The 11,398-nt window shown below is 44.8% G+C and overlaps 1 protein-coding gene across 1 annotated transcript; it reads right to left on the reverse strand.

Moving 5' to 3' along the window:
- Positions 1-1,140: 1,140 nt before the first annotated feature.
- LOC120051435 (zinc finger and SCAN domain-containing protein 21-like) lies at positions 1,141-6,819 on the reverse strand. Its single transcript, XM_038998302.1, has 2 exons — positions 6,493-6,819; positions 1,141-2,116 (listed from the first exon to the last, which is right to left on the reverse strand). Exons 1-2 carry the CDS (start codon positions 6,683-6,685, stop codon positions 1,518-1,520), a joined length of 792 nt encoding a protein of 263 aa, XP_038854230.1. The 5' UTR covers positions 6,686-6,819; the 3' UTR covers positions 1,141-1,517.
- Between the last annotated feature and the right edge of the window lie 4,579 nt (positions 6,820-11,398).

The raw sequence follows: 11,398 nt of genomic DNA on the forward strand, positions 1-11,398 counted from the left end.
TCAAGTTTGCGGACGACACTACAGTGATAGGCTTGATTACCAACAACGACGAGACGGCCTACAGGGAGGAGGTGAGGGCCCTCGGAGTGTGGTGTCAGGAAAATAACCTCACACTCAACGTCAACAAAACAAAGGAGATGATTGTGGACTTCAGGAAACAGCAGAGGGAGCACCCCCCTATCCACATCGACGGGACAGTAGTGGAGAGGGTAGTAAGTTTTAAGTTCCTCGGCGTACACATCACGGACAAACTGAATTGGTCCACCCACACAGACAGCGTTGTGAAGAAGGCGCAGCAGCGCCTCTTCAACCTCAGGAGGCTGAAGAAATTTGGCTTGTTACCAAAAACACTCACAAACTTCTACAGATGCACAATCGAGAGCATCCTGTCGGGCTGTATCACCGCCTGGTACGGCAACTGCTCCGCCCACAACCGCAAGGCTCTCCAGAGGGTAGTGAGGTCTGCACAACGCATCACCGGGGGCAAACTACCTGCCCTCCAGGACACCTACACCACCCGATGTCACAGGAAGGCTATAAAGATCATCAAGGACAACAACCACCCGAGCCACTGCCTGGTCACCCCGCTATCATCCAGAAGGCGAGGTCAGTACAGGTGCATCAAAGCAGGGACCGAGAGACTGAAAAACAGCTTCTATCTCAAGGCCATCAGACTGTTTTACACAGCCACCACTAACATTTAGTGGCTGCTGCCAACATACTGACTCAACTCCAGCCACTTTAATAATGGGAATTGATGGAAATTTATGTAAAAATGTATCACTAGCCACTTTAAACAATGCCACTTAATATAATGTTTACATACCCTACATTACCCATCTCATATGTATATACTGTACTCTATATCATCTACTGCATCTTGCCATCTTTATGTAATACATGTATCACTAGCCACTTTAAACTATGCCACTTTATGTTTATATACCCTACATTACTCATCTCATATGTATATACTGTACTCTATACCATCTACTGCATCTTGCCTATGCCGTTCTGTACCATCACTCATTCATATATCTTTATGTACATATTCCTTATCCCTTTACACTTGTGTGTATAAGGTAGTAGTTGTGGAATTGTTAGGTTAGATTACTCGATGGTTATTACTGCATTGTCGGAACTAGAAGCACAAGCATTTCGCTACACTCGCATTAACATCTGCTAACCATGTGTATGTGACAAATAAAATTTGATTTGATTTTCACACAGATTTTCACCTTTCACAACTCAATTTGTTTTGTTGTCAAGTGCCAGAAAACAGAACATAACATTAATTTACAAGTTGGATGTGAGAAGAAATCCACAATGATACAAAGTATCATTGTTGTTTTCACTTTCACTTCAGGCTGAAGCTTTTGCTGTGCTCACTGCAGTACTATAATGTATGCCCTTTAATGTGAGTGCTCATATGTGATGTATGGCTGTTTATAACCAAAGCTTTTGCCACCTTATTTGCACTGGTAAGATTTCTCCCGTGTGAACACACTGATGAAGTCTTAAAGAGCTTTCCATTGATAGGGATTCTCTCCTGTATGTATCCTTGTATGGCTGGTCAAGTTGCTCTTATGGTTAAACCTTTTGCCACATTGTTTGCACTGATAGGGGTTCTCTCCTGTGTGTGTCCTTGTGTGGATGGTCAAGTTGCTCTTCTGGTTAAACCTTTTGCCACATTGTTTGCACAGAAAAGGTTTCTCTCCTGTGTGTATCTTTAAATGCAAGGTCAAGTTTCCCTTACGTGTAAAGCTTTTGCCACATTGTCTACACCAATATGGTTTTTCCACTGCAGCAGAGCAGTCTGGATGAACTGAGAGGGGCTGATCACTGGTTGGTTCTGGTACTCTGTGGCCCTCTCCATCAGGTTCTGTTTTGATCTCCTCAGTTATGATGATAGGTAGAGAGCTCCTCTCTCCATCATCCACAGTTTGGTTTTGGTACAGATATGAGGGCTGAGGTGGGTCCTCCTGACTGAGTCTGAACTCCTGATGTTCCTCTTTAATCTGTGTGGGTTCTGGGTCCTCCTGCCCCAGACTGGGGCTCCACTCCTGCTCACAGTTCTGCTGCTCAGGGTGAACAGAGGGAGTGAGTAGCTGGAAGTCTGGAGGGGAAAAAATATATTCAATCAATATTGACTTATCTTAATACAAAATCTGTACTTTTACTTGGAAGGCCTGTCTGTGCAAAAAAAACAAGATGATTTGTTGTCTTGTCTACACTGATGGGAAACATGAACATGAGCTCCCTGAATTCCCTGTAAGGGTGAAGGAGGCCGAGATTTCCAGGATAAGAGCTGTCCAGTGTCTCTTATGCCGAGGCAGCCAAAAGAGTGAAAGAAAGTGCTAGTGGGTCGGTTGCCATGGTGGAGACACCGTAGTCTAGTCCTGTGGGTGCCGTTCGCCAGGTGCAGGGTCCAGATACCCTCGTCGTGAAAAAGGTGGACGTTTGGCATTTATCGCTATGGTTATAAACTGCACTGCCAGAGTGGATAAGAACTCAAGATTGATCGATATCATATCTGCAGCTGAACACCTCTTGGGATTGAAGGATGTCATGGACGAGGGGCTACACAGAGTACTGGCTGGAGCAGTTCCGTCCTGTCAGGTCCCCAGTAGGGTTCTGAGTGCATTTTGGATGACTGACGCTGTCTGCCCTAAAATCCCACTTCAGAAGAAGACTGGTCTTGCTTTGTTCATAACCAAATGGGAAGATGCTATTTACCACATACGACAGGGAAAAACGTCCCTTCAACTGGTAAATACTAGTGGGAAACTCATCTATCATCCCAAGCTCCGACTTATCCCACATGCTGAAACCTGACGTCACACATTAAGAAAATTATCTCGAGAATGGCATTTTTGGCCAGTAAATGCAACAAAACATTATTTATAAAAAGCAATCTATGAATATGGTTTTCGATCACAATTTGTTTGTGCGCATGATAACTGTACTTTTAGTTTATGGTTGAAGCAGCTTGTTTGCCATTGGCCAATCTGCATTTCTCAACGAGTTCAAAGCATGTGGATGCATCCAACTCGTATTTCCGACTTCACAACTGGTAATTAACACTTTCCCACTTGGTTATGAACGCAGCATCTACACCAGAGAAGGTATAGAAACCGAGACACTTCATAGGCTCATATTATATGGTTGGCGCGTAAGTAGACCAGCCTCATTTATAACGTTGTGTAAATTTCACACCAATTAAATGTGTGCGCCATTTCTGAAAAGTTTGCGCACATACAAAAATATAGAGATTTATCAACTTGGCGCACGCCATACATACGCATGTTTACAGTTATACAAATCAGACCCGTCCTGAAACTGTGCACTCGTGAACGAGCATTAAAACTCCGCCTGAAAAACGCCTATCGTTCACCTTTTATGGTAACAATAACGCCCTTATTTGCTGTATACTTTTCAAGTATTTGAATTAGGCCGAGGCAAGTTTCTAAAGGAAATAGCAATAGTGAACTTGATCAAATGTCTTTGGAGGGGATGGCACAATGTTAAACTTGCTGTAGGCCTAGGTTGACAGACATACAGCTTAGGAAAGACAACAATTGCAAATGGCTGTGGACCTGTAAACAGATCGTTTGAATTTAATAGGGCCTGTTTTGCATTAACTTTTTCTCGAACCTATGCTGCACTGCCCGTGAATTCTGAAACAGTGTCTACTCACAGTGGTATCCATACACTTCAATGCAAAATATCAACTGTCTGTTCACCTGTTAAATTCTACTTTGTTATAAACCACGCTTCCTTTCTGATGTATAGAGCAAAATACTTGAAATAATAGCGTATCTAATAGGCCCAATTAAATGAGAGATGCGCATGGCAATTTGTTGTATATAGGCTATGGCTACTTCGGGAATATGAACCCAGCATGCCCAGAAAAGGTGAAGAATTTATTCTACAATGGTTATGAAAAGCTGTGTATAAATCCAATATTGTCTACTGAAGAAATTTGAAATGACAGTATTCAGACGTAAACGATAGAAGTAACCTACACCTTAATAACCTGCGCTACAGATCAGATGCATACTGCAAAATACTGCAAATACTGTAGCTTATCTATTGACTGCTGTGAAGTGGGTCCAATTAAACTAGAGATGTTACGAATGGTATCACTGTTGTAGGCCTATAGGCTACCTCGTGAGTATGAAACCATTGCAAAAAGGAGAGGAATTTATTATGCAATTAAATAAATAATAGCCTAGGAAATATACCTGTTTCTAATTATTTTAAAATACAAAGAATAACAAATTAGACTTTCTCTCCTCACTAATGGCAAATTATTGCATCTTGATATTAACCTTTTGTTATGAATAAGCCGTCCATCAGCCCCTTTTGCACAAAATACTAATCTACTTGCAATGCAATACTTCAACCACTAGAAACTGTGCGTGTGCATGGTCTAAAGTTTGCGGGAATGTGAGCACATTTTCACATCAACTTCAGTTTTTATAAATGCCAACTTTTATGTGGAAACTGGTGCACACATTTTGGGGTATATTTTGCACGTACCCGCGGTTTATAAATGAGGCCCCAGATCCAGCTGCTATCGCAATGGTGACTCTGAAAGAGCCATAGCATCTGACCGAATCTGACAGACAAAAAGGTTATGAAACACAACAATTGCAAATTGCTGTGGACCTGTAAACAGATCGTTTGAATTGAATAGGGCCTGTTTTGCGTTTACTTTTTCTCAAACATATGGTGCACTGCCCACGAATTCTAAAACAGTGTCTACTCAGAGTGGTAGCCATTTATGCAGTGTTCCCTACACACATGTACAAATTACCTCGACTAACCTGTACCCCTGCACACTGACTCGGTACCGGTACCCCCTGTATATAACCTCGTTATTGTTATTTTATTGTGTTACTTTTTATTTTATTTTTTACTTTATTTGGGAAATATGTTCTAACTCTTCTTGAACTGCACTGTTGGTTAAGGGCTTGTAAGTAAGCATTTCACGGTAAGGTCTAGACTTGTATTTAGCGTATGTGACAAATAAAGTTTGATTTGATTTGATACACACTTCAATGCAAAAGATAAACTGTATGTTCAGCTGATATCACATTGGTGACTATGAGACAGCCATAGGATCTGACCGAATATTACTGATTCTCCCCACACACAGTAACTGGAGTAAATTTGGGACGATATGAGCAGCTCAAATTTGAGTTTTTCCAAAATCTGTAGAAAAACGACCTTGTTTGAGGTCTGTGCTAGTTTTTAAAGCGCCTGTGGCAGTTCATCTGCCTGGGTTGCGTTCAGTACATAAAAACTTAAAATAATGTTCAATTGAATCGGATAAGGTTGGGTTGTGTGTTCATAGAACGTACAAGACAAACCGTTCCGCAACATAGCAAACTTTCAAGCGAACTGAACACACCCCTGGTCGCTAGGCGGTATTACCTGATACATATGGGTGTGAACTTGAGGGGATTCGATGCCTGCTCCTGGTGTACCGGGTTAGCGTTGACTGCATTTGTTTTGGAACCGGGCTGCCTCCCGGTCGTGAGCCAGGTGCCCCGTTCTGGCCGATGAATAAATCCTACATTGTAGAATAACAGTGAAGACATCAATACTATGAAATAGCACATATGGAATCATGTAGTAACCAAAAAAAAGTGTTAAACAAATCAAAATATATTTTAGATTCTTCAAAGCTGTCATCAAGGCAAAGGGAGGCTACTTTGAAGAATGTCAAATATAAAATATAGTTTTATTTGTTTAACACTTTTTTGGTTACTACATGATTCCATATGTGTTATTTCATAGTTTCGATGTCTTCACTATTATTCTACAATGTAGAAAATAGTAAAAATAAAGAAAAACCCTTAAATGCGTAGGTGTCTCCAAACTTTTGACTGGTTCTTTATATTTTATGGAGAAGAGATGTTGAATGTTCCTGAATGATGCACCATGCTCCATTTTTGACAATATGACCGAGCAGCGCAGATTACCATTCGATTTGAGTAGGGCGTGCTTCCCTTACCAGCCCAGGCTAGCGGTTCAACCCGGGCAGGTTAATCGAATCCCCTCAGTCTGAAATCGCAAAAAGTCGTCCATCACCACATGGTAACTGCCCTCTGGGCCACCATAATCACAACTTTTTCAACTAGTCGTTCCGTTTCCGTTAAATTCAACGTTGCGCCCCTTTCTGTCGTACTGAACGCAACCCTGGTCTACACTACAGCACGTGATTCAATGAAGCAACGTTGGCAAACCAGGGGTGTATTCATTAATTCTGTTGCAAAACGTTTCTTAGACGGAAGCAAACGGAACGAAACGGGGAGGGATCTACCTGAATTTGTTTAATAGAAATTCTCATTTTGCATCTGTTTGCACTAATGATTACTCCCCAGAGTTGCGGTCAGGGTGAGAATTGCACAACGTGCCACATAAATGGTCTATCATTATTCTACAAGTAAAATGTTATAACTCGAACGTTAACTCGCTACAGACCTGTTCTGTATAACTGTATCTCTGATTTGATAATCATGTCCATCTCCCTCCGTAGACGCTCGTTCTCCTCTGCTGAACGGAAGATTTCTTCCCGATACTCTGCTATAGTCTTCTCTACCGCCCCGAATATCTCCACAGCAGCCGCGGATAATCGCTCGGTAACGAACACATTCAGCAACTGTAGTTTGGACATATTGGCGAGGGCAATACAAGTCTAGCTGTTTGTTTTATCAAAGAAATGTTGAAACGTCTGTCTGCTTCAGCCTAGCGGGTTTACGCTACCTAGTAGATACCTTTGTAAACAACAATGTCACGTGCTGTGTTTTCTATTCATCAACCGCGGACGGTGTAAGACTGCGTTACATTAGCGCCACCTGATGTCTTGGAGCACGTCAAACCACGTCCGGAGGCCGTCAATGAACTGGGAGACGTTTGAGCTGGATTTGCCCTCCAGGCAAGCAACTAGAGCATGTCGTCTATACGGAGAACAGGCGTGTGTGCTCTGTTGTAGACAGCCGTGAGGACTTCCTGAAGCCAGCAGTGTCCTGGAGGGTAGGTCCCTGAGTCAGAGCTAGATTCAGTTTACAGATCTGATAGACTAATGCTTTTCCCTCTCCACAAATTACACCATTTGTTCTGTTATTTATCAATTGCCAGAAAACATAATATAAAACGTATTCACAAGTTGGATGTGTCAAGAAATTCACAATGACAAAGTATACATTTATTGTTTTAACTTCAGATTCACTTCAGGTTGAAGCTTTTATGTAACCCCGTTTGTGAGTGATCATATGAGACTTCAAGTTTCCTTTCAAACTAAAGTATTTGCCACATTATTTGCACTGGTAAGAGATCTCCCATGTGAACACGCTGATGACATCTTAGATACACATGTATATATAGTGTATGCGGACACCCCTTCAAATTAGTGGATTTGGCTATTTCAGCCACACCCATTGCTGACAGGTGTATAAAATCGAGCACAAAGCCATGCAATCTCCATAGACACACATTGGCAGTAGAATGACCTTACTGAAGAGCTCATAGGATGCCACCTTTCCAACAAATTTCTGCCCTGCTAGAGCTGCCCCGGTATATTGTAAGTGTTGTTATTGTGAAGTGGAAACATATAGGAGCAACAAAGACTCAGCCGCCAAGTGGTAGGCCACACAAGCTCACAGAACGGGACCGCCGAGTGCTGAAACGCGTAACGCATACAAATAGTCTGTCCACGGTTGCAACACTCACTACCGAGTTCCAAACTGCCTCTGGAGCTTCATGAAATGGGTTTCCATGGCCGAGCAGTCGCACACAAGCCTAAAATCACCATGCGCAATGCCAAGCTTCAGCTGGAGTGGTGTAAAGCTCGCCGCCATTGGAGTTTGGACCAATGGAAACGCATTCTCTGGAGTGATAAATCACGCTTCACCATCTGGAAGTCTGACGGACAAATCTGGGTTTGGCGGATGCCAGGAGAACAGTACCTGCCCCAATGTATAGTGCCAACTGTAAAGTTTAGTGGAGGAATAATGGTCTGGGGCTGTATTTCATGATTCGGGCTAGGCCCCTTAGTTCCAGTGAAGGGAAATCTTAACGCTACAGCATACAATGACATTGTAGACTATTCTGTGCTTCAAAATTTGTGGCAACAGTTTGGGGAAAGCCCTTTCCTGTTTGAGCATGACAATGCCCCCGTGCACAAAGCGAGGTCCATACATAAATGGTTTGTCGAGATCGGTGTGGAAGAACTTGACTGGCCTGCACAGAGCCCAGACATCAACCCCATCAAACACCTTTGGGATGAATTGTAATGCTGACTTCGAGTCAAGCCTAATCGCCCAACATCAGTGCCCGACCACACTAATCCTCGTGGCTGAATGGAAGCAAGTCCCCGCAGCAATGTTCCAACATCTAGTGGAAAGCCTTCCCAGAAGAGCGGAGGCTTTTATAGCAGCAAGGGGGACCAATTCCAAATTAATGCCCATGATTTTGGAATGAGATGTTCGACGAGCATGTGTCCACATACTTTTGGTCATGTAGTGTACCTTAACGAGATGTAACTTTTCCTGCATACAGGACAGCTACTATATATGGACTCTCCCTTGTATGAACTCTCATATGCAATGTCAATTCTATCTTCTGGTTGAAGGCTTTCCCAGTCTTTGCACTGACATGGTCTCTCCCGTATGTGTATCCTTGAATGGATGGTCAAGTGTCCCTTACATGTGAAGCTGTTGCCACATTGTTTACACTGATAAGACATTTTTGTGAGAAGACTGATGTCACATGGTTTGACAAACACCGCTCTAGCTCTGCCACCGTTTACCACAAATGCGGAAGTGCAACACAGATTGAGAAGCATCCGATGCAAAAAAAAAAAACATCTCTAGCTTAAACTGACAGATTTTAATTATGTTACTTAGATTGACGCACCGATGTGTCACTGGACTAGGGGGTTACACTGGAAAGGTAGTTTGTTTCCTGGATTATGTCAAAACAAATGTAATCGGCTACATCAATATTCTAACATGCAGCTGTCAGTACAGATGTGATAGTGGCCCAAATGTCTCGTATGTCATTGTTAAACAATTGAACAAGAACTCCTGTTGTTTAGAAAGATGAGATTAGAAAACGTTTTGGTCCATTAAGGTCCTTTGCACAGAATGGAAAAGTGTCTTTGGCGCTCTGGCTTACATTAAATAGATGAAAACATACACATTACATAAAGTATTTACATGTCAGTTCATCTTATTTAGAATTGTCACTGCGGAGGGGATTTCTCCAGCCATTCTTCTGTGCGAGTGGCACCTTTCATCTCCGACCAGACAGCATTTGGAAGGATACATGCAGTGGGCGGGCGTGGTCGTTGAAGACCTGGAGTGCTTTCCTTGTAATGTTCTGTGTGTACAGTTCTTGCAGTTGTGGCTGTTTTGCTGCTGACTATTTTGCTGACCTGATTGACAACTTTTGCCATTTTACTCCTGTCCCTGAACGAGAGGTTCCCAATTCCCATACCAGGTGGAGATGAAGGTGAGAACACTCTCGATCAGGGATCTTTATACCATGGTCAGTGTGTGTGTTTGCTTGCATTATTCCGCATCTTACCACCAAGGCATAGTTCTTTAGTCTTGGTGAAATTGACGTCAATGAAGCTATTGTCAAAACATGTCACGAGGTCATCAATTAACTGGGAGAAACTTGAGCTAGATTTGCCATCCAGGCAAGCAACCAGAGCCATGTCGTCCGCATACAGGTATTTGATGAAGGTGAGGTCACTGTTTTTGCATACAGTTGTTATTTGTGTATACGGAGAACAGGAGTGTGTGCTCTGCTAGATGGAGCTGTGAGAACTTCCTGAAGCCAGCAGTGTTGTAACGTCCTGACCAGAGTTCTTATGTGTTTTGCTTGTTTAGTGTTGGTCAGGACGTGAGCTGGGTGGGAATTCTATGTTGTGTGTCTAGTTTGTCTGTTTCTGTGTCCAGCCTAATGTGGTTCTCAATCAGAGGCAGCTGTCAATCGTTGTCCCTGATTGAGAATCATATATAGGAGGCTTGTTTTGTGTTGGGAGTTTGTGGGTGATTGTTTCCTGTCTTCTGTCTTTGTGTTCTGCACCAGATAGGACTGTCTCGGGTTTTCACATTTGTTATTTTGTTAGTGTTCACGTTATTGTCTCTAATTTATTAAATCATGTTGAACACTAGCCGCGCTGCATTTTGGTCCTCTCCTTCACCCCAGGAAGAAAGCCGTTACAGAACCACCCACCAAACTCGGACCAAGCAGCGTAGCAACGGGCAGCAGCGACAGCAGCAGAGAAAGGAGGAATGGACATGGGAGGACGTTTTGGACGGCAAGGGTTGCTACACATGGGAGGAGATCCTGGCTGGAAAGGATCGCCTCCCATGGGAACAGCTGGAGGCAGCTAGGAGAGCAGAGGCAACCGGAGAGAGGAACCGGCGTTATGAATTTCTTGGGGGGGGGGGCTAAAGGCTAGTGTGGCGAAGTCAGGTAGGAAACCTGCGCCCACTTCCCATGCTTACCGTGGAGAGCGGGAGTACGGGCAGACACCGTGTTATGCGGAAGAGCGCACGGTGTCTCCTGTACGTGTGCATAGCCCGGTGCGGGTTATTCCACCTCCCCGCACTGGCCGGGCTAGATTGAGCATTGAGCCAAGTGCCATGAAGCCGGCTCAACATATCTGGCCTCCAGTACGTCTCCTCGGGCCGGTGTACATGGCACCAGCCTTACGCATGGTGTCCCCGGTTCGCCAACACAGCCCAGTGCGGGTTATTCCACCTCCCCGCACTGGACGGGCTACGGGGAGCATTCAACCAGGTAAGGTTGGGCAGGCTCGGTGCTCAAGGGAGCCAGTACGCCTGCACGGTCCGGTATATCCGGCGCCACCTTCCCGCCCCAGCCCAGTACCACCAGTGCCTACACCACGCACCAGGCTTCCAGTGCGTCTCCAGAGCCCTGTTCCTCCTCCACGCACTCTCCCTGTGGTGCGTGTCTCCAGCCCAGTACCTCCAGTTCCGACACCACGCACCAAGCCTCCAGTGCGTCTCCAGAGCCCTGTTCCTCCTCCACACACTCGCCCTGAGGTGCGTGTCTCCAGTCCGGTACCACCAGTTCCGGTACCACGCACCAGGCCTACTGTGCGCCTCAGCAGGTCAGAGTCGGCCGTCTGCCCTGCGCCGCCTGCACTGCTCGTCTGCTCAACGCCGCCTGCACTGCTCGTCTGCCCAGCGCCGTCTGAGCTGCCTGCCTGCCCAGCGCCGTCTGAGCCATCCGTCTGCCCAGTGCCGTCTGAGCCATCCGTCTGCCCAGTGCCGTCTGAGCCATCCGTCTGCCCAGTGCCGTCTGAGCCATCCGTCTGCCCAGTGCCGTCTGAGCCATCCGTCTGCCCAGC

This window comes from Salvelinus namaycush, chromosome 7, assembly GCF_016432855.1.
Source record: "Salvelinus namaycush isolate Seneca chromosome 7, SaNama_1.0, whole genome shotgun sequence".
In the NCBI taxonomy this organism is placed as follows: Eukaryota; Metazoa; Chordata; class Actinopteri; order Salmoniformes; family Salmonidae; genus Salvelinus; species Salvelinus namaycush.